We start from the raw sequence: 23565 nt of genomic DNA on the forward strand, positions 1-23565 counted from the left end.
ATGTCTGGATTAAGGGATCCACCCAAACCTGCAGCATTCCTTTAATTGAACTACTCTACTTAGCTCATTTTTTATGAAATAAGAGATATTTTTGAATTTGTTCCCACATTTTGTTTACCACATCCCCATAATCCATTTGCAATTTTGCAGCCGTTGAATTGGAATTCAGATAGACCTTCTTTAAAAGGACAGGCTTTGCTACAGTATATGTTTTTTTCTGCGTCCAGAAGCGAGTTTAAAAAAAAAAGAAACATGGTGTTGGCAGATAATTTATAGAAGCTGTGGCCTCAATTGGGACAAAGGAGGGGGTAATGTTCTGAAGAGCTCTCCTCTTTTTTTCCATTCCCTGAAAACGGGAAGCCTCTGTGTCTTTCTCTTTCTGTGAAAGTTTAAAACCCTGATGGGCAGAGCTTGTGAGGAATTTCTAACCTGTTCCAAAGAAACACTCTCATCAGGAGTTAGTAGTGAACAAAAGATCCAGCTCCAGAATGAGTCTTTTCAGCAGGGCAGGGGCTTGTTGATTTTGCTGTCCTCTCAAAAGAAGCCATTGTGGAAGGGACCCGCCAGTGAGCTGGGTGCGTCCCAGCAGCATGACTCTCCCTGATTACTAATAGAGGTCAGGTCTGATCGGAGCTCGTGTGTGCGCGCGCGCATCTCTCCCTCTCTCTCTGCCACAGCTGCAGTCAAGGCAGCGGGGCCCGGCTACACACACACATACACACACACTGCGCTCGATGGCTGGAGGCTGGCCAGCGCCGTCCTGTCATTCAGAAACCAATCCAGGGCTCCGGGGACTTCGTTTCAATACAGTAGAGAGACGGGGGCGGGGGGTGGAGCAGTTTCTTTTCCATTACTGCTCTCCTCCCCTGTCCCACCCCTGACTCGGTTCCCCCTCCATGCTGGCTGTGTGCACACCATTTCTTCCTGGGGAAAATTCTTCTCTGCCTCCCTTTCCCTCAGAAAAGCCGTTTTAGAAAGATCAAGCTCATCATCATTCAGCAACTTGGGGATGTGGGTTAGAAAAATGTTGCATTCGACTTTCATGCCAGGTCGTTCCTGGTAGCTGGTAGTTTAGCAAGTGCATTTGTTGGGGGGTCACCGGTCACCACGTCCACAATTCTTGCACGACGCAGCACCATCTTTTTAATTCAACCCCTTGCTGCTGTGATGAGGCGCATCAGTTGAGCCCTTATCTTAATTACAAACGCTATAATTCTTTTCAGTAACCATTTACTAGTCCATTGATTGTAAGCAGTAATCCAGACGAAGTCCTCCCAGGACTGGTCTGTATTTATCTTGCACAAACTGAGCTGCTAGGTGGTTTGTGAAATCAGATCTGACTGCTCTGTTCATTGGATTGAATAAAAATCCACTTCCCTGCAGTATTTCAGCTCATTAACCACAGGTTAGGCAGAAAGGCCACATCCCAAGTCGACAGATTTTTTTAAAGGCTTATACCAAATTTACAGGAGTCTCATTCAGATTGAAGGCATGTCCATCTATGGGGTTGTATTTTTCCCCCCTCTCATTGCAGAGATTTCAGGAAGGCAGCCCACACAGTGGGTGAGATACCATGGGATTTAACGAGCATAACGGTCAAAAAAGAAGCAGTACACCAGGCACTTCTCCTAATGCAGTTGATGATTTCACAGCTAAGGGCTGCAGCAGTTGCAACACTTCTGCAGAGACTGACGTAGACTTGTTGTGGTCTGTTTCTGTCTCTACTTCAACCGTTTTCCTTCTGTTCTTTGTTACGGTCATTGTTGCTGAAAGAATAATGACCACGTCGCTCCTGGGACGTGGCGCTTGTGAGTCTTCACAAGCGGATCAGCACCGACCCCGACCCGTCTGACAGCGGGGGGCAGCCGACGCCTTTTGCCGAAATAAAAAAATAATTTTCAAATCGATAAAATCGCTCTTTATTGTTTTACTTCATTCTTAAAATAAAATTCTGCAGAGCTCATTGATCACAGCTGCCTACTAGAATTTTTTTTCCCCACTGGTAAATGCTAAGACCTGTGTTTTTCTCTTTTTGACGGATTTTGCCTTTTGCCCGGTTCTAGTGGTAATGGCTGCTGGGCATATTATTATTTTTTTTAAAGAATGCCTTATTAAAATAGTTTTTTTGCAGCGCATTCTTAAAGAGGAGCCGATTTTACTATGAAATCTCCAGTAGAGTTTTGGTGTTGTGCTGCATTTCTGGAACACGAACACATTGCCCCTTGTAAGGATCGCATGTGGGTTGTGTCATGACTGCAGGCAGGCCTGGTAGACACTTATGAGCTTGTCTATTTGAAAACGTTTTGAGTCCCAGCTTATATGAACTGAAACCATTTTTAATACCTTACAGAGTTAACTAAACTATATGTATTTTTAGCGTAAAGCACAAATGACTAGCCTGTGCTGTAACTCCCTTTTGAAAGCGAGTGTGGAAATGTTAAAGCAGAAACTGTTGACATTTCGCTGTGGGTTTGTGGTTTCCTATTTTTTTTTGTTTCTTGGTTACTGGTATTCTTTTTTAAAAAACAATACCGGTGCATTACTTCAGAACTTTTCTCAAGTTCCTGGACTGTAGAAAGCCATAGTTCTACTATTCTCTCCTGGCCTGTAGACCCGCGGAGGTGCCCTGGGTTTCTGTTTGACACAAAAAGGGTTTTATTCAAGACTGCGCTGTTTGGATCGTCACTTATTCATGTTTTATCACCGTGCAGAACACCGTGCTCCCCAGAGAGCACCAAATCTCTCGGATGTCTCTGTGGCTTTTTTTTTTGTGCTTTGTGGACAAGCGTGCAGTCGATCAGTTTTAATAGAGCTGTTTTCCGCCCTTCAGCCTTCTGGCGAGACCTTGTTTGCAGGCTCCCCAGGCGGCGGCTGGCATCTCTGCCCGGGAAGGCTGCCTGTCATTTTACCGAATCAATCTGGGGCTCAATTGAGCTTCCTTCTGCAGTCCTGCGCCTCCACACAGGTCAGTCACTTGTCAGTGGCTTGCAAACGAGCAGGCTCTTTGGTTGCAGCTCATCTATTTCCTCGCTGTCTCATACGAGCAGTACTCGTGGAAAATTAAAACTGGCGAATGAGTGAACTCGGTTTCCATCAGAGCAATACCAGAAATGTCAGACCTTTTATTTAACGCTTTTTCCAGATTTGCATTTTTTTTTCCAGTGCATCTCCTAAGTGCCATCACTGTTCGAAAAGCAAGAAGGTACTGTAAAAAGTGTCACCACTTGTTTGGAAACACCTATGTAAAATCTTTCCTCATTTCCATATATATGGAAATGGCCCCATATAATTTTGCAGTTTTCTGATTACAGGTGTGGGGTATAATGTAAATCAAGCACAATTGGAGGGCTTGGCCTCTTTTGCTTGTAACGAGAAGGTGAAGTGGTTATGTTAAAGACATTTTGACTGTTGTATTAAAACTGGAAGCTCTGTTCCAGCCACAGAAGGTTACTGCAACATACATGCAAAATGCTTTGCTTATCTGCTTAGAAAGAAGCAGTGTGGGCTCCATATCTTTGACTCTCATCAGTTGGCTTCCTTTGTATGGGGAGTTTGGTTTTAACAGTGCTGGTGGGAAGTGTTCATTCAGAACGGCAAGACTTTCAGATTCAAAGAGCTTTATTGGCATTACTGAATTGCCGTGTTGCCAAAGCAATAATTAGTAGACATTTACACCGATAACATATTTCAAGTGCTCACTTTCTGTTCACATCACGTTGGGTCACGCCCAGTTGCTCTCTGCCTAAGTGGAAAGGGGAGGGATGGGGATTGACTGGTAGTTCATTAGGGGTGGAGGAGGTGGGAGTTCGTCCTCAGTAGGGCTTGAGCCCAGGTCAATATCCGATAAAGGGGGAGCGGGCTGAATCTCATGCTTTTCTGGAGGGCTGGCTTGGTTATCCGGTGAGGGCAGAGGGAGTGGGGTTTCATCCTCAGTAGGGCTTGGGCCCAGGTCAATTTCTGATAAGGGAAGAGCGGACTGGACCATATGGTTTTCTGCAGCAGCAGCAGCAGGAGGAGGAGGAGGAGGCGATGCTGGGCTCTTCACGTTGGTCTTGCCTCCCACAGCTTCTGGCGAAGTCCTGCTCTTGGCATTTCCCTGGCTAGTAGCTCTACTACTGGAGCTACCCTGAGTTTTGTCCTTCTCCCAGCCATGCCCATTCTGGGGCTTGGAACTGGGTTCCGGGCTCCTGCCGAAAGTGCTTCCCTGCATGACGTCTTCCATTGGGAGGTTCTCGTCGGTCTCCTGCAGGAGGGAGAGGCGTTTGGAGAGTCGCTGTGGCAGGAAGCTGCGCAGGGAGACCCGTTTGGAGGACCTGTTGCTCGGCCTCTCTTCCTCGTCGCCGCTGGGCAGCTGGGGCACGATCTGTCCATCCAGGAAGGGGGACGGGCCGGCCCAATTGGGATCCTCTGCCCTCCTCTGCTGCCTTCTCCACTTCTGCAGCAGAATGATTGCTATGGCAACTAGCATCAAGATTAGCGCCCCGCCAATAAGGACAGCCACAAGTGTTCCTGCACCTTTCTCTTTCTGGCTGTCTGCATTGCGTCCTGATGTAGCCTTTTCAGTCATTTTTTTCATTTTGGTGTTGACCTCTGGTCGTCTTGTGCTGCCTGTGGAAGCAGGATATGTGAAAGGAGCAGATGTGTGGGTCTCCTGTGTTGTCTCCTCAGTGATCCGATGCTTTGGCGTTGGAGAAGGAGGAGTTATCTTCAAGGTTGTCCGTTCAGGTTTGAACGACGTTTGGGTAGAATTACTAGTTATGCGCTCTTCCAGCATGGGGGTCTGTCTCTGAGGGGGTGAGGTTCCTTCTTGTGTTGGAGTCGAAGCAGATGGAGTGTCGGAGCGTGGCTTTGAAGCGTTTCCTTCTGTCCCCGTTGGAGAGGAAAGTTCAGCTGGTTTTGTGGTACGTGAGAATGGGGTTGATGGTATGGGCCTGGCTGAACTAGAAGTTGTCGTGGTTTCCTGTCGCAGGCTTGACTGGGAGGGTTTGATGGTTGTTTGGTTCCAGGGAGGAACCATTCCTTCAGCTGTGGACGTGAGTGCAGTGCTGCTCTCGGGAGCTACGGCTGCGGCCGTGGACGTCTTTCCTGGTGAGACCGAGGGGCTAAAGACGGCGGAGGAAAACAAAGTCTTTCCCTCTGGGGTGGTGAGGTTTGTCCGAGCCTGGCCTGGTGTTGGAGGAGCGGGATTTTCTTTTGGGCCCTCGCTCTGCTCGGCAGTGCCGTTGCTGGGTGGTGACCTGCCGTCACCAGGGGTGGCGTGCGCTGCACTTCGGGTCATCCTGGACCCGATTTTGTTCTGCATTTTGGTCGTGCCCTCTGCTTCTGCTGCGTGCTTGGTGCTGGGGTGCGTGTCATTGGGTGCTGTCGCTCTCCGGGCAAAAGTAGGGGGATTGGGAACTGTTTGTCCTTTGGTATTCGCCACGCTTTTCCTGGGAGTTCCCTCGATGGTGGCCAGCGCGGTGATGGAACTCCTTGGTTTCCTGTGCAGGGTGGTGGGCCATGCCATTGCGTCGCCGGGCGCTGTCGGGCTGGTCGCTGTTGGCCCTCCAGTTGTCGGCAGCCCAGTTACGGTCCGGGTGTCCTCTGCAGTCTTGCTTTGCGCTCCCCTGCTCGGACTGGCCTCTCTCTCCCTCGGACTGGTGACCCTTCCCAGATGAGCGTGGCCCCGCCCCGCGGAGCTGCCCGCCCCGGGGACCGCAGGGGCGTGGGGGGGCGTGACGCGCGCGTTGGCGGCATCTCGCGGCCTCGTCGCTTCCGGAGCGGGGAGGCGCGCGGAGCCGGTGGTGGTGCCGTCGCCCCCGGCGAGCTGCGCGCACAGCCCGGCGAGCAGGACGAAGCAGGCGGCGTTTGCCATGCTGGACGGGAGGTTGGTTGTTCTCAGTCGATTTTTTTATTTTTATCGGGGATTCTGAAAAGGAGAAAGAGAAAATTAGAGTTCAAAGCAATGGCTTCACGCCGACACAGTTTTGCGACTGATATTATCCCATCCCTGCAAAGGTCTGGTAATGAGTTTAGGTTTGCTGGGGCTTAAACTGACATTAATTTAAGCGCTTTACAAGGTTATTGACACGGAGATATCCATTAGTAAAGCATTTACGTACGCAAAGAGACTTCTGTTGAAAACCCCATAACCGTTGTGGGGTATCCGTTCCCTCTGATCTATTAACACTCTGATAATGTCTGATAGTTATAAAGTACAGTAGATTCGCACTGTATGTGGTTGTAAGGTTCTAGACATAGCAAGTATAATCAGAACACCCTCCCTCGATCCCCCTGTTCCCCACCCTCAACAAGTCAAATCAATCCTAAGTGTATTAGTATGTGTATATATGTAGTTTAAATATTATGAAAACGGTAATACAACAAATACAGTACTGTACAGTATACAAAGTAGATCAAATAAAATGTAATAATAAAATCATATAAGATCAGGCGCTTTTCTTGTCCTGCCTCTCCCCTCCGTACTTGTTTTTGGTTTACGAGCCGTATTTTCAGGGTGGAGCTGATGGAGAAAGCACCCGGCGTGCTGTAAGCTCTGTCTGTAAACTCGTAGCTCAGGTGTGTGCTGCACCAGGTTTGCATTTGTGGAATTTCCCGTCTTGTGATTTTTCCTTTATTTTTTTCCGGCTTAAAATAAGGAGCAAGGTGACAAAGATCTGTATAGAAAGCACTATGCTAAAAAAAAAAATGCTGGTGGAGATAAATTTTTTTTTTATTTATTATATAAAAAAATTGCATATTAGTACTTAATGTATTTTCTTTTGATTTAAACTTGTGTTCTTTATGGACAGTATAATTATTTTTGTCTCGCCTGCCCCAGCCCTATTTTTCCAATTAAAATAAGTATTTACATAGACCGATTTTCTAAAACACGAGGTATCACAGGAACACAGCTCTCACGTGATGGCAGAAATTACTACTTGTATGTGAGTTTTGCCATCTCTAAACCTAATGCTGCAAAAAAAATTAATTTTGCTTACTCCTGATCTCATCAGCCTCCGAAGATTTTCCTTCTTTAAGCAGTATTGTATCTTTGATGTGTAGTTTAGAAACCTGGATGTTACTTTGCATTTTTCACAACGCACCTTAACGAACATTTTGCAAGATGTCGGCAAGGCCTCAGAAGCTCTCCAGAGCGAAGCATGATACCGGGGTTGAGTCACTGCTATGTGTCATTATTAATAGCTGCCTGTTCTGGGGCTGAAAGCTGGATGTGATGCTTCTGTTTCCACATCTTACACCATCAAGCTTTGAGAGCTTCTGAGGAAGTTCCTTTGAACTGTTGAGCATTGATCATCGTTCCTGCTTTCTTGGTCTGTTAAATGTGCTCCATGGCTTTCCGCCTGTGTTTTGGCACTGAATGTAGCTGACTGAGACTGCACACCTTCTCTGCAGGTAGCCCCGGACATGATTTCCAAGCCCCTTAGCAATGCAAAGACTCCACACTTTCCAGGAACCGTTGTGGTGTACGCAGGCAGTCTGCACTGAAATATCTGACGGGCCCACCAGAACTTTTCACAACTGAACTTTCCGATTTTTTTTTTGGTTGGGGGGGTAAGGATTTCCAGCGGCCCGTCTTTAAATCTGGAACGCCAATCTGGCATTTAAACAGCGAACGCCCGCGCGAGAGAGAAATCTAGCGGCCTGAATGTTGCTGTGTGACCGTTTCACCTGCTGGCTTTCTCGCACAATGCATCTAGAAGAGGAAAACGCACAGCGGCTCGTGGGCGACTCAAGGGCCTACCGCTGGCGTTGTCGTGTCAGGAGAGTCTCGCTCTTCAAAGCCGGCAGACGAGACGCTCAGACAGTCTTCCTGGCCATTGGGAACAAATGTGTTGTACTTACCACAGCCGCCACATTGCCATCCTCGCTGAGCCTCAGGTCCTCCTGTTGTCGGGGAACAGCCTGGGCGCACGAACCCTGGGGACAGGCTAGTGGAACTCGTGCCCCATGCCGTGTCCACGCCGAGCCGCAGAGGTCCAGACAGAGATGGGGGAGGTTTGTTCTCGCGGCTTTAAAGCGCAGACGAAATACGGAACTCGCAGTGCCCTCTGCTTCAGGAAGTGCAAGCTGTGAAACCAAGCTGACTAACGCCGCAGCTTCACGCCGTTTAGAGTTAAGTGTTTATTCGTTAAATGCCAGCTCAGAGACATTTTCCAAGAAGCTTCAAAGAGCCTCATTTCTCTCTGCAAAGGATCAAGATAGTGAATAATTCTGAAGAGAAAATAAGGTTTAACTATTAAGTGAAAAAAAATCAAGTTTGCATGACTAATTTCAAAAGAGTGATTTTATATTGCCAATAATTTCCACTTTGAGGTTTTTTGTGTGTTTTAAGGATGTCGAAATCGCTTGACACTATTCTGAAACTCTTTAAATTATCAATGTACAGTGCCTTGCGAAAGTATTCGGCCCCCTTGAACTTTTCAACCTTTTGCCACATTTCAGGCTTCAAACATAAAGATATAAATTTTTTATTTTATGTGAAGAATCACCAACAAGTGGGACACAATTGTGAAGTGGAACGAAATCTATTGGATTTTTGAAACTTTTTTAACTAATAAAAAAATGAAAAGTGGGGCGTGCAAAATTATTCTGCATATTCTGTTAGTGTGTGCATTGAATATTTAAAATATTCCTCCTTTAAATGCCGTTTGAACAGACAACTATTTTTTAAACTATCTGATACAAGAAAACAATACTTGTTAATAACATGCTTACAGCAAAATGTGATTAACTTCCTGTATCTTTTCACTTTACATAATGGCTCTGTAGACAATGACTGCAAATTGGAAAGCCATCTTTTTAAAATCCAGATTGCTGAGCTCTCTCTGAAAGGCTTTTCAGGAGATGATATGGATCAAGATAATTGGCGTGTCGTAGCGATGAGTGAATTCCATTCTTTTTCTAATAGTTGATTGATTTTTGCACGCATCTGTTGGCTTTTCAGTTTTGACTTCTGTATATTCATAATTCCCTGAGCGTGAAAAGAAACTTGTCACTCGTATATATGGATGCACGCTTTCGGAAGAACAGAGAAAGGAGGGCTGTGGGAATCTGCGTTAACAGAGGAAGTTACAGGAGCTCTGTTTCTAACACATGAGCAATGTATGAGGGCTTCGTTGCTGGGAAATCCCCGGAATGTGAACTCTGTCAGTGGTCACGCACTGTCATTTCTTCCAGAATCCTTCCCTTGGTTTCAGTTTAGGAATATTCGATATTTTATATACACTCACCCTCTATCACCACACTCCGAGATGAGCTTCGTGCCAAATGCCTGTTTCTTTGATACCGTGCGAAAAGAGGGATCTAATTTGTGAATAGGCAAGGACATCTTTTTTTATTGCCCATTTTTGTTTGTTTTATTTCAATAATTTCAATCCCTGTACGTAACACTGCACACTTGTAGTAAACCAAAAGAATTGGTGTTGCCTAGTATTACAGTATGAAATGTTAATATTGCAGCCTATATTACAGCCTTCAGTAGGTTGGGATGCATTGTATTCTGATTCTGTGTGTTCATCACCCAATTCAAATAACATTTATAGCTGCTATGAAGCACTACATATTGTAAACATTCTTCTTATAGCTGATATCATTAAAATGTGCACAATGCTTTTTGAAGCCAAATATACCAGAGCCATAGATAATTGTAGTACCTTGTTGGGCCACCAAGAGGCACTGTTTGCTAAGCAATCACACAAACTATTTGAAGAAGGTTTAATGTAGTTAAATTCATCAGTCCTTTTACGTTTTTGAATTTTGATGCCTTTTTGTAAGTGTCCCTCTGGAACACACCAGTGTTTGGAGCATCTCACTGTACGGCGATAAATGAGTGAAAAACACTTAAAAGCCAGGTTGAGCCGTGTTATAATGTAGTTCCGGTGGGTAGCTGCGTTGGCATGCATAGGCTGCAAAGGAACAAGTAATGGGTTTATTCCATGCTGAAAAGAGAAGAAAGAAAACACAACGTTTCGGCTGTGGAGCCTTCTTCGGGTGTAAGAAAGATAGGGCAGTCAGCAAAGATAATACAGTATGGGGAAACAAAGCCAGGAGAGAGGAGGAGGCGGGAGCAGGGGAGAGGCAGAGAGGCCAATCAAGTGGTGCGAGGTCGAGAGAGGTGAGGAGAGGTGGGAAACGAAATCTACAAACGAACAGAGAGAATTGGGGGAAAACAAGTCTGTCGTTGAGAGAAGGGGGAAGGTGTTTAATTTCTGATATCTTTCTGGGCATGTACTGCAAGAGATATAGTAAATGAGGTTGCTGGAGGCTCTGCATAAGATTTAACATCTGTCGTACGGTCTTCAGGAACGTGTTGTGAGGGGTGCCTTGATAAAGAAACATTCGGCACCAGATTGTGAACAGCACCTCCAGAATTTCAGAGTTGCACTATTGTCTTGCATACAGCAAGACCACAGCCTGGCCATCCATACGTCCACTGATGCCATGTCAGATCTCTGCAGTTTCAGGTCACACTGCAAAGTCCGGCTTTTGCAAGAATTCTGAACATTTCCAATGCATCTTTTCAAGAGCTGATGGACAAAAAAATACGACTTAACACCAAGGTCACCTTTCCATGAGTTGAAAGTGGGAGGGTCAAATCTGATGAGTTTGGAACATTAATTCAGGTACTGCAGATAATTCTTTCATCTTTGCGTGAATGCTGTGCTGTGGTACGCGTTTACCACGGCTGAAACGATATAAATATTCAGCAGCACCTCGCTTTGTCGCCCGCATCGCGCTGTGCAGCTTGCCTGGCGTTCTATTTTTACGGCTTCGCACAAGCTGAGCTGTTGTCCGACCTCAGGTGCACGCAGATCGTACAGACAAAAGAGTCGAGCTTTTATCACACGATCGGATAAAAATATTCGCCGCATCTTGTAGACCTCCCGACTGCAAGTGGCATCGGCTGGGTGGCTTCTCTTTTGCTTGCTCGAGACCCCACAAGGGCAGCTTCCGGGAAGGGCTGCTTTGCTGCGAAATGAGCAACTTCCTGAGGAGGTACGCTTGGAAAGAGTCTTTTCAGGCTTTGTCCCGCGACCTGGACCCCTCGTGAACCCGGGAAGCCGGTTCAGTGGGGCTGCAGTGGGGCTACAGTGGGGGTGATTGAAAAGAGCTGGATTGCAGGCCTTGGTATTCGACCAAGGTGCTTCTTGTCCATTGCGGACAAGGCGGACTAACTTCTTCTCGAAATCAAAGGGGATTCAGCCCTACAGGTTGTCCACAATGGGAAAACTCTGGCCTTGGTACTATTTTGGGGGGGTGTTTCATGGAGCACTGGAGAAACGGTCAGTTTTACCTCTTGCTGTTTCGTCACAGGGGTCTATAGCCCTGGGTTTAGAGCGAGGACCAATGGATTGGTCTCTTTGCTCTAGCTAGATTTAACATGGTGTCCACTGAGTGACCTCTTCCAGCTGCCCGGCCATGCTGGTAGACTGTGGCTGGTGTTTGTCCTGGACATGTCCATGAAATCGGCCCTTGGCCGGTACCATCTGTAGTGGGCCATGACTCTTAATGCAAACAACTAAGAAGAAACCACAGACCATCTTTTGCATTGTATTGTTTAGAGTTTTATTTCATTTTAAACCTTGCTAATTTAAGACAAGCGAAGAAGCAACGTAAATTCACAACAATAATATGTGTCAATTCAGCATTATAAGAGATGGAGAGCGATGTTAGAATGCAGTTTGCAGTAATATTTATTGCAGACCTCATTTGACAAGCTTACATGAAGACAAATTACCCTTTCACAAATCAAAAATAATCAGCTATTTTAAATCAGTTGTCCCATTCACAATGTAAAGTGTAGAACCAGCTTTTCATTTTCCTTGTTAGATATTAAAGCAGTTAAAAAGTTTTTACAACAAATCTTAAGTTATCCTGGTTACTTGTACTATAATGCTGCTGTGGGAGATACAATTGTGTCCTTTAGTATAACATTTAGTTGGCATTATTTACAAAGCGTTCCTAAACCACAATCTTTCCACTTTCCACTTTCCCTCAGCACGATAAGTTCTGTTCTGGAGTCAGTGATCTAGGTTCTGAGTTTGGGTTTAATGGTGGCCAGTTGTTATTCCCCTAATTGAACTCCTACTGCGTCTACAGCTGCTTCATGTGCAGGAGTGGTGCGTCGCTTTCTGAGGTTCATTTACCAGAGGTTCCCTTAACCTGAAGGGCTCGAGATGATCATGAAATGGCATAAAGAACAGAAGAAGCAGGCACTTGAGTTGCAAGATTGTGTCACACACGCAGAATGTGCACTCACTCTTTCCCTGTACTGAGAAGAGTGTTCTGGGGTCAGGAGTCTGTGTCCACTGATCCGTGGAGTGAGAGTCCAGGAGCACTCTTGAACTGCATCTAAAGGTTTTGGAAAAGCTGTTTCAAAGAGCATTGAAATTATTCTAACAAAATACGGACTAAGCTATGGGGTCTCTTTGAGGGATGGGGTAAAGAGATTGCAGTGTGAAGGCCGATTTACACACGCACGACCGGCGACAGGCGGGCTGCTGGCTGCAAAGGCGCGATGGGAATGGCGTCCTGTGTATCCGAGCGGGAGTACCCACGCTCCCGAGCGGAGAGAGAGAACAAGGGGGGTTTGGTTCTCGTACCTTCTCCTGCCGCCCCGGCTGGTCTCGCGCGGGTCGTGTTTGTGCAAATCCACCGCTAGGCTGCCTTACGCCACCAGGATGATGTCCCCTGTTTCCTCAGCGGTGGAGGGGCTGGGCTCCTCGGGGGGGGGCGCCGCGCCGTTGCTCTCGGGGTCGCCGGCGGCCGCGGTGCTCCCGGGGTCCTGCGTGCCATTGGCAGGGCCCCCCTCTGCCTGCTCCTTCTCCGCGGGCGCGGCCTGGGGCTGGAGCTCTGCCATCATCACGCTGGTCTCGGAGAGCCCTGTCTCCTTGCCCGGCTCGCTGGCGCTGCCCCCGCCGCCGCCCTGGGGCCGGTAGCTCTGGCCGGCCACCAGGTCGACGTTGGTGCGGGTGGGCCGGCTGCGCCCGGACCTCCGCTTCAGGAAGCACAGCTTGCAGGACAGCACAGCGGTGGACAGCAGCAGCATGACGAAAGCCAGAATGATGGCGCTCACTGTAAGCAGATCAAGGACTTGTCCTTCTGTAAATACACACTGCAGGTAAAAGGCCTCCGACTGGCACCCTGGTTTGCGTGATGGGGTGGCGGTACTAAAGATGCTCGTTTTGGATTGTGTAGAAGAATTTTGAGAAGGCGAAGTGGCGAACTTGTCTATAAGGGAGCTTGTATTGAAATGAACAGAATTCGTTTCTGGTGAAGGTGATGGATTTGGGATTGTGCTATTATTTTGCGCGATGACTTGCATTACCAGTCCCAGGATCGCAGTGATCACCAGAAGATGGTTCCTCTTGAGGCCTTCCATACCTGCTGTGAGAACGAGTGGAGAAAGGACATGGCATTTTTAGATTTTCTGAAGTTTTTTTAGACGAAGCCCCAGGTGAAAGGGGAATTCGCCAACCCTGCACAAGCCACAAAAGAAATTCAGAATAGGTTTTTGATTTCTAGGTTGTAGAATTCAAACATCCAAGTTGCAAAAGGCATTTAATTCTGGACAAGTGTTACAGCACACAATTAGAAAATGGAAAGCGATGAACTTCAAGAAGCAACCCGTGAAAAAGGTTAGTGTATTTGACAGCATCATTTTAATATTTCGAGACAGTATGTGGAAGCAGAAAAAAATGGCAAACGTTGTTGTGTATGTACGTAAAAGTGTAAATTTTTAAATCCATGTCTGTTATGTTGAAGCTGAGCAATGCGTTAGCAAGACTTAGATTTAGAATGTGGTTAACTCTTCTCAGTATTCTCATTATTATACATAGCTGATTTTGAGGCATCTGAATTAGTCTAGAGAAGAAGCACTTAGTAACTTCCGTAGCTCGCAGAGGTGTACATTTCTGGCAGTCTTAAAAAGCTATTTTAGTGAAAGAGAAAGCAACCAGGGGACCTGATTTTAAAACTTGTAATCCTCAGAGGCTTTGATCAAGTCACGCCAATGGAGCTACTTAGCCTTGTTGGCAAAGCAAATAACATGGCTTCTTTTACAAAACACCTGAATGAAATTATAGGATCGGTTAGCTCCAATTAGTTATGTGGCAGTCAGATGACCTCATCTTGTTTACAGACTTCAAGTAATAAGCTTTGAGTATTGGGTTGGGATTATGTTTGTCTATCCCTGTATCTGAATATACATCCATCCTAGCATATACAGTATGGTGCATATGCTTCAATATAAATGCCAGTCTCTTGAGGGTTTTTTTTTTAAGAATATTTGAGCATAATCAAATTCCGTAGGCTTCTAATCAGGATTTCACGATGCACATCTGGCCACTGTTAAAGAAAAATCCATTTAAAACAAGATAAGCTAGTGATTTCACAGATGTCCTACAGTATGTCCTCAAGCTTTTCATATATGTGTTTTTTCTTTTTGTCCTTGTTCATTTATAGTTTCTGGTGGTTTGGCCCTTAAAATTAGCAAGGGAAAGACACCTGACCCTAAATAAAGATGCGACACTTGTGAGTCAGACTGGACTTGCACAACGTAGCACAGAGGGAAACTTATTTTATATGTAGTTATTAATACAGTCCTTTCATGCCCTCTGGCCAACACGGAGTCTTGAAAGCTGTTCGTCGGTAGCTTTTGGTGAAGGCGAATGACTTGTTTCATACCCGATTAAGCTGAAGCTGGATTGAAATGAAACCAGAGCTTCCAGTCATAATGGAAATTTGTCTGGGCTATTCATTAAGGCTAAGGCAATTTACTGATCCATGGACATATCAGATCGAGACATAATTTGAATCATTAATTGCTGATCATTTATCATTTATTAGCAGAGAACCTTTTTTCCAGTTGGGGTAGTTTGGTTTGAGGGCAGAAGGCCTGTAAAAAAGCTGTGTGAGACTGTTTCCTGTCCTTTAGAAACCTGTCTGTTCTCTCTGTGTGCTGCATGAGCTGTTGATAGTGCAGGTAGTGACAGATAAGTGGTGCTGTTCTTTCAAGTGGTTGTCAGTTCAAATTATGTACTTTGTTTGAGCTGAAACCGTTTCGGGCTTTGCTGTGAAGAAGAGTTGGTGGCCAGTTACTGTAAAGATTAAACTTAAAATAATCCGTCTGTAGCAAATCTAATGATTTCTTTTTGCTACATTATGTCTTTCAGATAGTTTAGCTTTTTTCTTTAAATATCTCTAAAATATATTATCTACACTATATCTATACAGTAAACATATAAAAAGATAAGGTACGCCTTTCATTTTATGACTCACTAAGTAGAGTATTATCAATAATTAAGATGATTTAGTTTTATGCCAACCCTGAATTCTGAAAAACCTATTTTAATTTTTTAAAGAAAACTTTTTTTACTCAACATTGTATTCAACATTCTGGACTGTTACTAGGCTGAGTGACCACGATTATTTCTCATGCTTGATAAATGTGCTTCTTTTCAAAGCAGCCAGTTTCCCAGGACTGTTATACAGTGTGAGGATGAACTGTTTGCTTCGTTCACTTCTGTGAAATAAAATCAAGATCCCAATCTGGGGAAAGGAAAAGACATTTGTTCTTGTGCAATAATAGTAGCTTTTCTGTTACCTGAAAACTCAACTTCTGGCAAGTACGTACGTTGCTTATTTTAAAAAAAAGTATTTGACTTTTAAATCAAAGTTTATCTTTGCAATTTCAAACCTACGGGACTGAAATTGAATTTGGCATTATGCAGATGATTCAATTGGACTCTGTGCTGCCTGCACTTTTTTTCCCCCTTCCTTTTAATCTTTTCGATACGGGTAACTGGGTGCTCTTTTAAGTTTAAATGCTAAAAGCATCGTCAGTACCGATGGGCTCTCTGGAGCGCAGGTGAAATAGGCTGTGCGCTTACCTGAGGATGATGGGACTGTGCGAGGGGTCGGGGTCGTCTCCGGGTCGGGCCGGGCTGGGACTGGGAGGACGTCAGGCGAGGTTTGGCAGCTGGGAGGGTGTGAAAGGCAGGGGGTGCTTGCCGATGGACTAGGGGCTGTGAGTAACCAGTGCGTCAGAGCTGCTAGCCACTTGGGGGACTGCTGCGGCTGAGCAAACCACAGGCACTGTGACACACTTCCGCCCTCTGCTTCTGCTTGTGATATTTTTGGGGATGTTTAAATTCCTTTGTCTCACAGATGTTCTTCACATGCTGCATGTGCGAGAGAATAAAAAGTTGCTTTCTTTTTTTTTTCCCCAAAGAAAGAAAACCGGTTGTCACAGCCAAAGGTGGTGATTAATTAGTGCTATCCCAGCATAAAATTCCCCTCCTGCCCGCTCAATGCCAGATTTACCCAGTGTAATGCTTTTTTTCCTCAATCAGTGCAGAGACAGGGACTCGTCGCGAAATCTGAGCAGAACTGCAGGTTGTTTGAAAGTTGCAATGGCAGAGGTGTAATTCGGCAGTGTGTTTGTGTAGCACCCAGTGAAAATTGCCAATTACTAAGCGACGAGCTCTGTGTACATATATTGTGTATTGTGAGTGTTGTGTGACTTTCTGTTGGCTTGCGGTGGGGAAGTTTAAAATGAAAGACGGTTTAAAAAAATGGCAAGGGTGTGCTCTTTAATAAAGACCCATAATAAAAAGGGTCAGTTTGTGGGGAGTAACATTTGTAGACTCGCACATAGCTAGAGTTGGGTTCTTGTGGTCCCTTCCAGAGCTTTCACTTCCTCTGCTCTCTCTGCTGACCTGTGATAAGTCTTTCAGTCCAGCATACTGTATGGTCGGCAGCTTTAAATAAACAACAGCTGCCCGGGTTCTCTCTTCCTTGCACACTGCATCCCCAGCTGTGCACCGTGGTTCGTTTTTGAAATGCTTCATATACAGTATAAATCCATGTCGTCCATACCATTCCCCCCCTTAACTTTTAATAAGCGTGCTTCCTTCGTTATAAGCAAAACTGCAGTGCCTCGTCAGGCCAAACGACTAGAGAAGTGGGACGAAGTTTGGAGTCGTTAAAACATTCTGCATTTAACCAGATGAACTCCCCCCTCAAAAAGCACACTGTCACTGTTGACTAAATGATCTGTTTTGTGAGATATGCAGATCTTCGTCTCTCTGCATTTAATGGATTTTTGATCCAATTCTTTTTAAATGGCAAACTCAAAAGTAAAATGGTGCATATAGGAAATATAGAGATGATATGGTGAAACTATGACTCTAAAGTTGTAGCCTGTGTTCAGGGGCATGGGTATGTGGTCAGAATGGTGAGTGCAAATGCAGCTCGCAGTGACAGTTTCTTGACTTTGCTGCCTTGCCTCTCCAGGTTTAAGACCGGTCAGATCAACGGGGACCTCCTCATCTACCACGTGCTGCTGACCCTGAAGCCCTACTACGCCAAGCCCTACGAGATAGTGGTGGATCTCACCCACGCCGGTCCCAGTAACCGGTTCAAAACCGACTTCCTGTCCAAGTGGTTCGTGGTCTTCCCGGGCTTCGCGTACGAGAATGTGGCGGCTGTGTACATCTACAACTGCAACTCCTGGGTGCGGGAGTACACCAAGTACCACGAGCGCCTCCTCACCGGGCTCAAGGGCAGCAAGAAGCTCCTGTTCATCGACTCGCCCGGGCGGCTGGCGGAGCACGTGGAGCCCGACCAGCAGAAGCTTCCCGCTGCCACGCTGGCCCTGGAGGAGGACCTGAAGGTCTTTCACAACGCCCTCAAACTGGCGCACAAGGATACCAAGGTCTCCATCAAGGTATGGCCTAGGGCTCCGGGCTCGACCAGAGGGGAGCTCTGGAGGAGACACGAGTGGGATGTTAGGAGGTGGGAGATGGGAGTTGTGGGCAACTCCTCCGCAACCAGCTCTGCGCTCTCTCTCGTCTCGCTCCTGTGGCGTCTCTCCCCTCTCGCTCTGATCCTGATGTTGCTCTCCTGTGCCGCAGGTGGGCTCCACCGCCGTGCAGGTGACCTCGGCAGAGCGCACGCGCGTCCTGGGCCAGTCCGTCTTCCTCAACGACATCTACTACGCCTCGGAGATCGAGGAGATCTGCCTGGTGGACGAGAACCAGTTCACCCTGACCATCGCCAACACGGGCACCCCGCTGACCTTCATGCACCAGGAGTGTGAGGCCATCGTGCAGTCCATCATCCACATCCGCACTCGCTGGGAGCTCTCGCAGCCCGACTCCATCCCCCAGCACACCAAGATCCGGCCCAAAGATGTCCCAGGGACGCTGCTCAACATCGCCCTGCTCAATCTGGGCAGCTCCGACCCCAGCTTGCGGTAATTCTGAGCAGGAATCTATATGCCTTCAGTTTGTAGTGTTCGCTATGATGGGATTTCAACTGGGTACTCTTCATATTGGACTTCTCAGCCAATACTAGGGTTAAACTCAAAAGAACTGCTTTGTACGGCTCATGTCACGTAACCTTAAACAAGTAACTTTCAGGTATTTTAGAACTGAGTTTCATGTGAGTATCATTACAGGCGTTTAGTTTGGACCAGTCTTTCCAATCTGGACTTCACTGGCCAGGGCAACCACGTATATTTTTCAACTTGAGATAAATGGTCGGGATCATCGTGTAGTCTGTATGGCCTTGACTATTAAATAATTCAGGTAAAACAAGAAATATAGAAATAGAAAGGGCTGCATTTCATTAAAATTTAACACAAGTCATAAAAGCTTCAGAAAAATGTGAAACAGTGGACGAAGCTGAGAGGTTGAGAAAGGGATCTACTGCAAAGCGAAACCCGTTGTGCTCTCCTCCCTTGCAGTTCTGCAGCCTATAACCTGCTGTGTGCCTTAACCTGCACCTTCAACCTGAAGATCGAGGGTCAGCTGCTGGAGACATCAGGTCTCTGCATCCCGGCCAACAACACGCTCTTCATCGTCTCCATCAGCAAGACGCTGGCCGCCAACGAGCCCCACCTCACGCTGGAGTTCCTGGAGGAGTGCATCTCGGGCTTCAGCAAATCCAGTCAGTGCCCACGCAGTGACGACTGCGTCACGTGAAAAAACATGCCATACACGTATATACTCATGAACGCGTGTCATCATTGGTGCGCACATACTATATCGACAGACATACACAACTGTCCAAATGTTTGCACATGGCTGAGGACTAAATAGGCAGTTCAAGTTCATGAAAATAATCTCTTTCAGTAAATTTAATACTAAAAATTCCCTTTTTTCCAGCTCAAAGACTGCTGGGTCTCTTTGAAACCCATCTGTCATTTGAAATGACTTGTCATGACTGTGCAAAACTGTACGCTTCAACGTGATCAGAAATTATATTGCAGACCAGAAGAGATGCTCCTTAGAAGAACAGTTGCCTTTTGTTGAACATTGTCTTGCAAAATAATAAGCGTCAAGTTGTTCTGGAAGGTGTAGCCTGCAGTTTTCTTGCGATCATTAGCTGGCCAAGTCGAAATTAAAGAGATCTGACCTCTTTGCTGGTTTATGTTCCTTTTTCTTTTTTTTTTTTACCCTCTCCGATATGGTTTCAGGCATCGAGCTGAAGCACCTGTGTCTGGAGTACATGACGCCCTGGCTGCTGAATCTGGTGCGCTTCTGCAAACACAACGATGACGCCAAGAGGCAGAGAGTCACGGCCATCCTGGACAAGCTCATCACCATGACCATCAACGAAAAGCAGATGTACCCATCCATCCAGGCCAAGATCTGGGGCAGTCTAGGGCAGGTAGGAACAGGTCTCCCCCCTGTACCTTTTAAAAGCATGATCTTGTCCTGCCCTGTCCCCACCTTGGAGAGCTAAAAACCCACACCTTGCCTACTGAGCATTTGCTGTCCCACTGGTTGCCTCTCTTTGAAAGTGGAAAGAGCTGATCTTTAAATTGAAGGGGGATCACCTCAATCCTGCAGGTCCCTTGTCAACCCCTTTTAGGTATGTTCTGTGCCTCTAGATCGAAACAAGCAGACCAGCCAGGGAACAGAAGATTGCTAGAAGAGGTAGTGCTGTTAGTTTTTTTCAGAATAAAGCCTTTGAAGAAGAGGAACAGAAATACACCCTCATCTTTATTTTTGACTTTAAAGTTACCCTGTGTAATAACACTTTTTTAGTGTAGGAAAGTTTTATTTTTAAAAAATCAGAACTGTAGGAAGTGAAATCAGAGGCTGTTTATAACGTACACAATTGATGAAGTCAGGACTTAACTGTTCTCCTCTCTACAGACAGCAGCTGCAGTCAGGCATGGTGAGGGTGGAGGGAGTAGAAAGCTGACCTACACAGAGGCTTCTTTATATATTCAATATTTATTCTTTCATTTTATATAATACTTTAATACGGGGGTGATCAAGTGTGTATGAATTATGACTAGGGCCTGGCCTTTTTCATGCAGAACTCATGATCTAACCACTATTTCAGTTCTCCAGCACCAACAGGGCAGTATTACATCTTCTAAACCTATTTATTAAACAGTTGTCCCATTACGATACCTTAATCATCTCAATCAATGAATTACTAAAATGTCCGTGTACAAAGGATGTGTATTTATATCAGTATACACAGTGTAAACTATTGGCACAAATGTAGTTTATTCAGTAGCATCACATATGCTGTCATGAATTAAAATGATCACGGGTAGTCTAGATACTGAGTTACTCAAATAAGAAAATGAATGCAACAGCATTATTTTGCTGTCAAATGTGATCCTTAGGTGGTTTGCTTGTTGACAGAGAAAAATCGTGATATTGTCAAAGTCCTCTTCAGTTGTGTTTAAACGTTTCATGCTGCCCTTTGCAACAGTAATGCACAGAATGCAGATAGATTGCATTTACTAGAAGTACCTTTTTGTTCTTGCACAAAGGTACCTTGAACAAACAAAATGGTAAAACTTAAGTGATCTTTTGCATCTGCAGATTTGACAGTAGCCACAGGTACACTGTCAGATATTATGATCTGGTATTTAACTTAGTTTTTGTGCGAACCAGTGTGCTGTAATTACTCCTATCTCATTTCACTCAATGAAATGCTGTACAGTGTAGTTTAGATGTCCATTTTCAATTAACTAGACTATTTTCTTCCAGCTTGACAGCTTATTGATTACCACTTATCATACCTATTTTCTAAATGTATCAAGAAAAACTGTGATGGCAACTCTACCACTTTGTAGCCTGATAAACAGGCTAGGCCTGGTGAGTGCCAGAATGGGATCGTGGCTTTAAATGGTGTTAGTGTGCTAGTCAGGGTGCTCTTTTAGAATCTGAATTTCAAAATCAGTACCCCATTATTGGGACTGTGGACGCTGTCCTGTAGGAGACGCCATTCTTTAGACAAGATGTTAAGCTGAACTCCCGACACCTGGGTCAGTACAGACCTCAAGGCCCTGTTCATCGGAGAAGGGACATTAACTCTGGTGTCCTGATTAAATTCCCCTGTAGGCTGGCACAATCTGGTCTCCCTAAAAATCCCCCCTTAATTCAGCTGGTGAAGCGATTTCTCACTTCACCAGCTCCTCTGTGCAGCGTGGCTGCTGGCAATGAAGAGTTTCCCATCCTATATGTAAAAGCACTTTGTAATCTTTGGGTGTGAAAAATGCTGTACAAATACAAGCAAGCAAATACAGTGTTTTACATCCTTGAAAGCTAAGCTGTACAGCCAGATAGCCAAGATTCTCTGGAGCTCTGAAGCGCCCCCCTGTATCCTCCTCAGATCACAGACCTGCTGGACGTGGTGTTGGACAGCTTCATCAAGACCAGCGCTACAGGCGGGTTGGGCTCCATCAAAGCGGAAGTCATGGCTGACACAGCTGTGGCTCTGGCGTCCGGCAACGTTAAGCTGGTTTCAAGCAAGGTAAATAGGCAGCTTGCCCCCACGATCCCTGAACGGACCCTGACCAGCTCTGAGCCAACAACGAGCAAGACCTCACGCAGTGCCTCCCTCTTCCTCTGCCGTGATAATATTGCCTCCAAAACATTTTACAAATATCAAAGGCAGTATGGTATTCGGCAACACAGTTGTAAGAAATAAGCTTTAAGTCACCATTAACACAAAGATTAAACCTGCTTAGGGTTTTACTGACACCCTATCTTAAAAGCAGAACTCCGGCTTTAATATTTGCATTGTCCACTGGGAAGATGACTTACCAGCTGGCTGTAGTTCTGTTGAGCTTCCTTAAATTCAAATCACTGCCCTTGTTCCTCTAAACTTCTAGTCCTCATCCGCGGTCTGTTCATAGCGTTGCCTGTTCATGCTAACAGACACAGACACGCGTACACAGCGCCCTGTGCTGTGCTGTAGGAACCCCTGACTGTGTTCATCAGAGACAGAAGACAAGCCTATCTGTCCCACATTCTGACGCCACCCGTTTGAACGGGCTGTTAAACACACCTGGTTGCCAGTGTACATCCATATTTAAAGGTCATTCAGCTCCTTCGATGCGCCACGGTTTTTCCCACCCCTCCCCCCCCAGAAATCAGACGCATCTCTGTGTGTAACTGGCATCTGCACCGAAGCGGCTGAGGTAATGGGTAGTGCCAACAAGAGAAAAGCCTCTGTGCACAAGGACGCCCTTTGTCCCAGTAAGAGGAATAGGCAGCGATTCATAAACTCTCGGTGGTGATGTCACAGTTCTCCGTTTAAATTCCCCATTTCAGAACCAACTCAGTGCTGCGCGCCAATTTAAAAATCACCCCCAGTCAGGATTATTTTAAAATTGGGCGCTGGCACGGGTTCGCATTTCCAGCAGTGCAGCGCACGGCTCCGTTAGAGCTGTTGCTGGTGGTTTGTGAGATGCCGCTCAGGCCTGCAAGGGCGCTGGCTGAAAGTAACACCCGATTGTGTAAACGTCCGCTCTGCCCGGCAGGTGATCGGGAGGATGTGCAAAATCATCGACAAGACCTGCCTGTCGCCGACCCCTACGCTGGAGCAGCACCTGATGTGGGACGACATCGCCATCCTGGCGCGCTACATGCTGATGCTGTCCTTCAATAACTCGCTGGACGTGGCGGCCCACCTGCCCTACCTCTTCCACGTGGTGACGCTGCTCGTGGCCACCGGGCCGCTGTCCCTGCGCGCCTCCACGCACGGCCTGGTCATCAACATCATCCACTCCCTCTGCACCTGCTCCCAGCTCAACTTCAGCGGTGAGGGCCACGCTCCCAGATCGCCAGGGCTGTCCGCACGTCCGCTTCCACAGCTGATGGAAGGGACCGAAGCCCGCGCAGCTGTGCCGTCACAGCTTTTTTTTTTTTGTAGCCAGAAAATCCCTTCTATCCCCAAGCGAGCCAGAATTGGAACTGTCTGGAACTGTCTGGAAGTTCGGATCATAATATTGTGCCGTTGTGCACACCATGAACGGGTGCTCTGAAAATCAAAGATTGAGTTGATTGACTGTGCAGGCCCCCAAGCTATTGGTTTTGGAGTCAGCTGGAATTCTAGCTCCTGGAAATCAGCTGCCAGGAAGTCTAGAGGGCAAGAAAGACTGCTGTGTGACTCAGCCTTATCAGTTGGTTTATGATACAAGATTGGTTATTGATTGCCTGAAAGGTAGCCTTAATAGTTAAAGACTGTTCTCCACTGCTTACTACATTAGAAGGTTTTTCCTCCATGTTACAGGAAAACAGTAAA

General features: G+C 46.3%; 3 protein-coding genes across 12 annotated transcripts in view; 1 reads left to right on the forward strand and 2 right to left on the reverse strand.

Annotated features, from left to right (window-relative positions):
- Window positions 1-23565, forward strand: part of nf1a (neurofibromin 1a) — a 103035-nt gene that overhangs the window by 56290 nt on the left and 23180 nt on the right. For all 9 annotated transcript variants that reach the window (XM_088615894.1, XM_088615895.1, XM_088615901.1 and 6 more), the window contains 6 exons: window positions 17299-17731; window positions 17919-18259; window positions 18752-18954; window positions 19484-19677; window positions 21649-21789; window positions 22802-23081. In XM_088615894.1, coding sequence (XP_088472020.1) covers window positions 17299-17731; window positions 17919-18259; window positions 18752-18954; window positions 19484-19677; window positions 21649-21789; window positions 22802-23081 — 1592 coding nt within the window. The remainder of the gene's footprint in view (window positions 1-17298; window positions 17732-17918; window positions 18260-18751; window positions 18955-19483; window positions 19678-21648; window positions 21790-22801; window positions 23082-23565) is intronic.
- Window positions 3601-8037, reverse strand: evi2b (ecotropic viral integration site 2B). Its single transcript, XM_088615911.1, has 2 exons — window positions 7846-8037; window positions 3601-5908 (listed from the first exon to the last, which is right to left on the reverse strand). The coding sequence occupies exon 2, from the start codon at window positions 5852-5854 to the stop codon at window positions 3743-3745; it is 2112 nt and encodes a 703-aa protein (XP_088472037.1). The 5' UTR covers window positions 5855-5908; window positions 7846-8037; the 3' UTR covers window positions 3601-3742.
- LOC148643473 (uncharacterized) lies at window positions 11545-22316 on the reverse strand. Of its 2 annotated transcripts, none has more exons than XM_088615914.1 (3): window positions 22083-22316; window positions 15894-16184; window positions 11545-13386 (listed from the first exon to the last, which is right to left on the reverse strand). In XM_088615914.1, exon 3 carries the CDS (start codon window positions 13382-13384, stop codon window positions 12671-12673), a length of 714 nt encoding a protein of 237 aa, XP_088472040.1. In that variant the 5' UTR covers window positions 13385-13386; window positions 15894-16184; window positions 22083-22316; the 3' UTR covers window positions 11545-12670. The 2 variants fall into 2 exon arrangements, with proteins under 2 accessions (XP_088472040.1, XP_088472039.1); XM_088615913.1 differs by having other exon boundaries at window positions 11545-13389; window positions 22083-22312.

Source organism: Lepisosteus platostomus, chromosome 22 (genome assembly GCF_059453375.1).
Source record: "Lepisosteus platostomus isolate fLepPlt1 chromosome 22, fLepPlt1.hap1, whole genome shotgun sequence".
Lineage (NCBI taxonomy): Eukaryota > Metazoa > Chordata > Actinopteri > Semionotiformes > Lepisosteidae > Lepisosteus > Lepisosteus platostomus.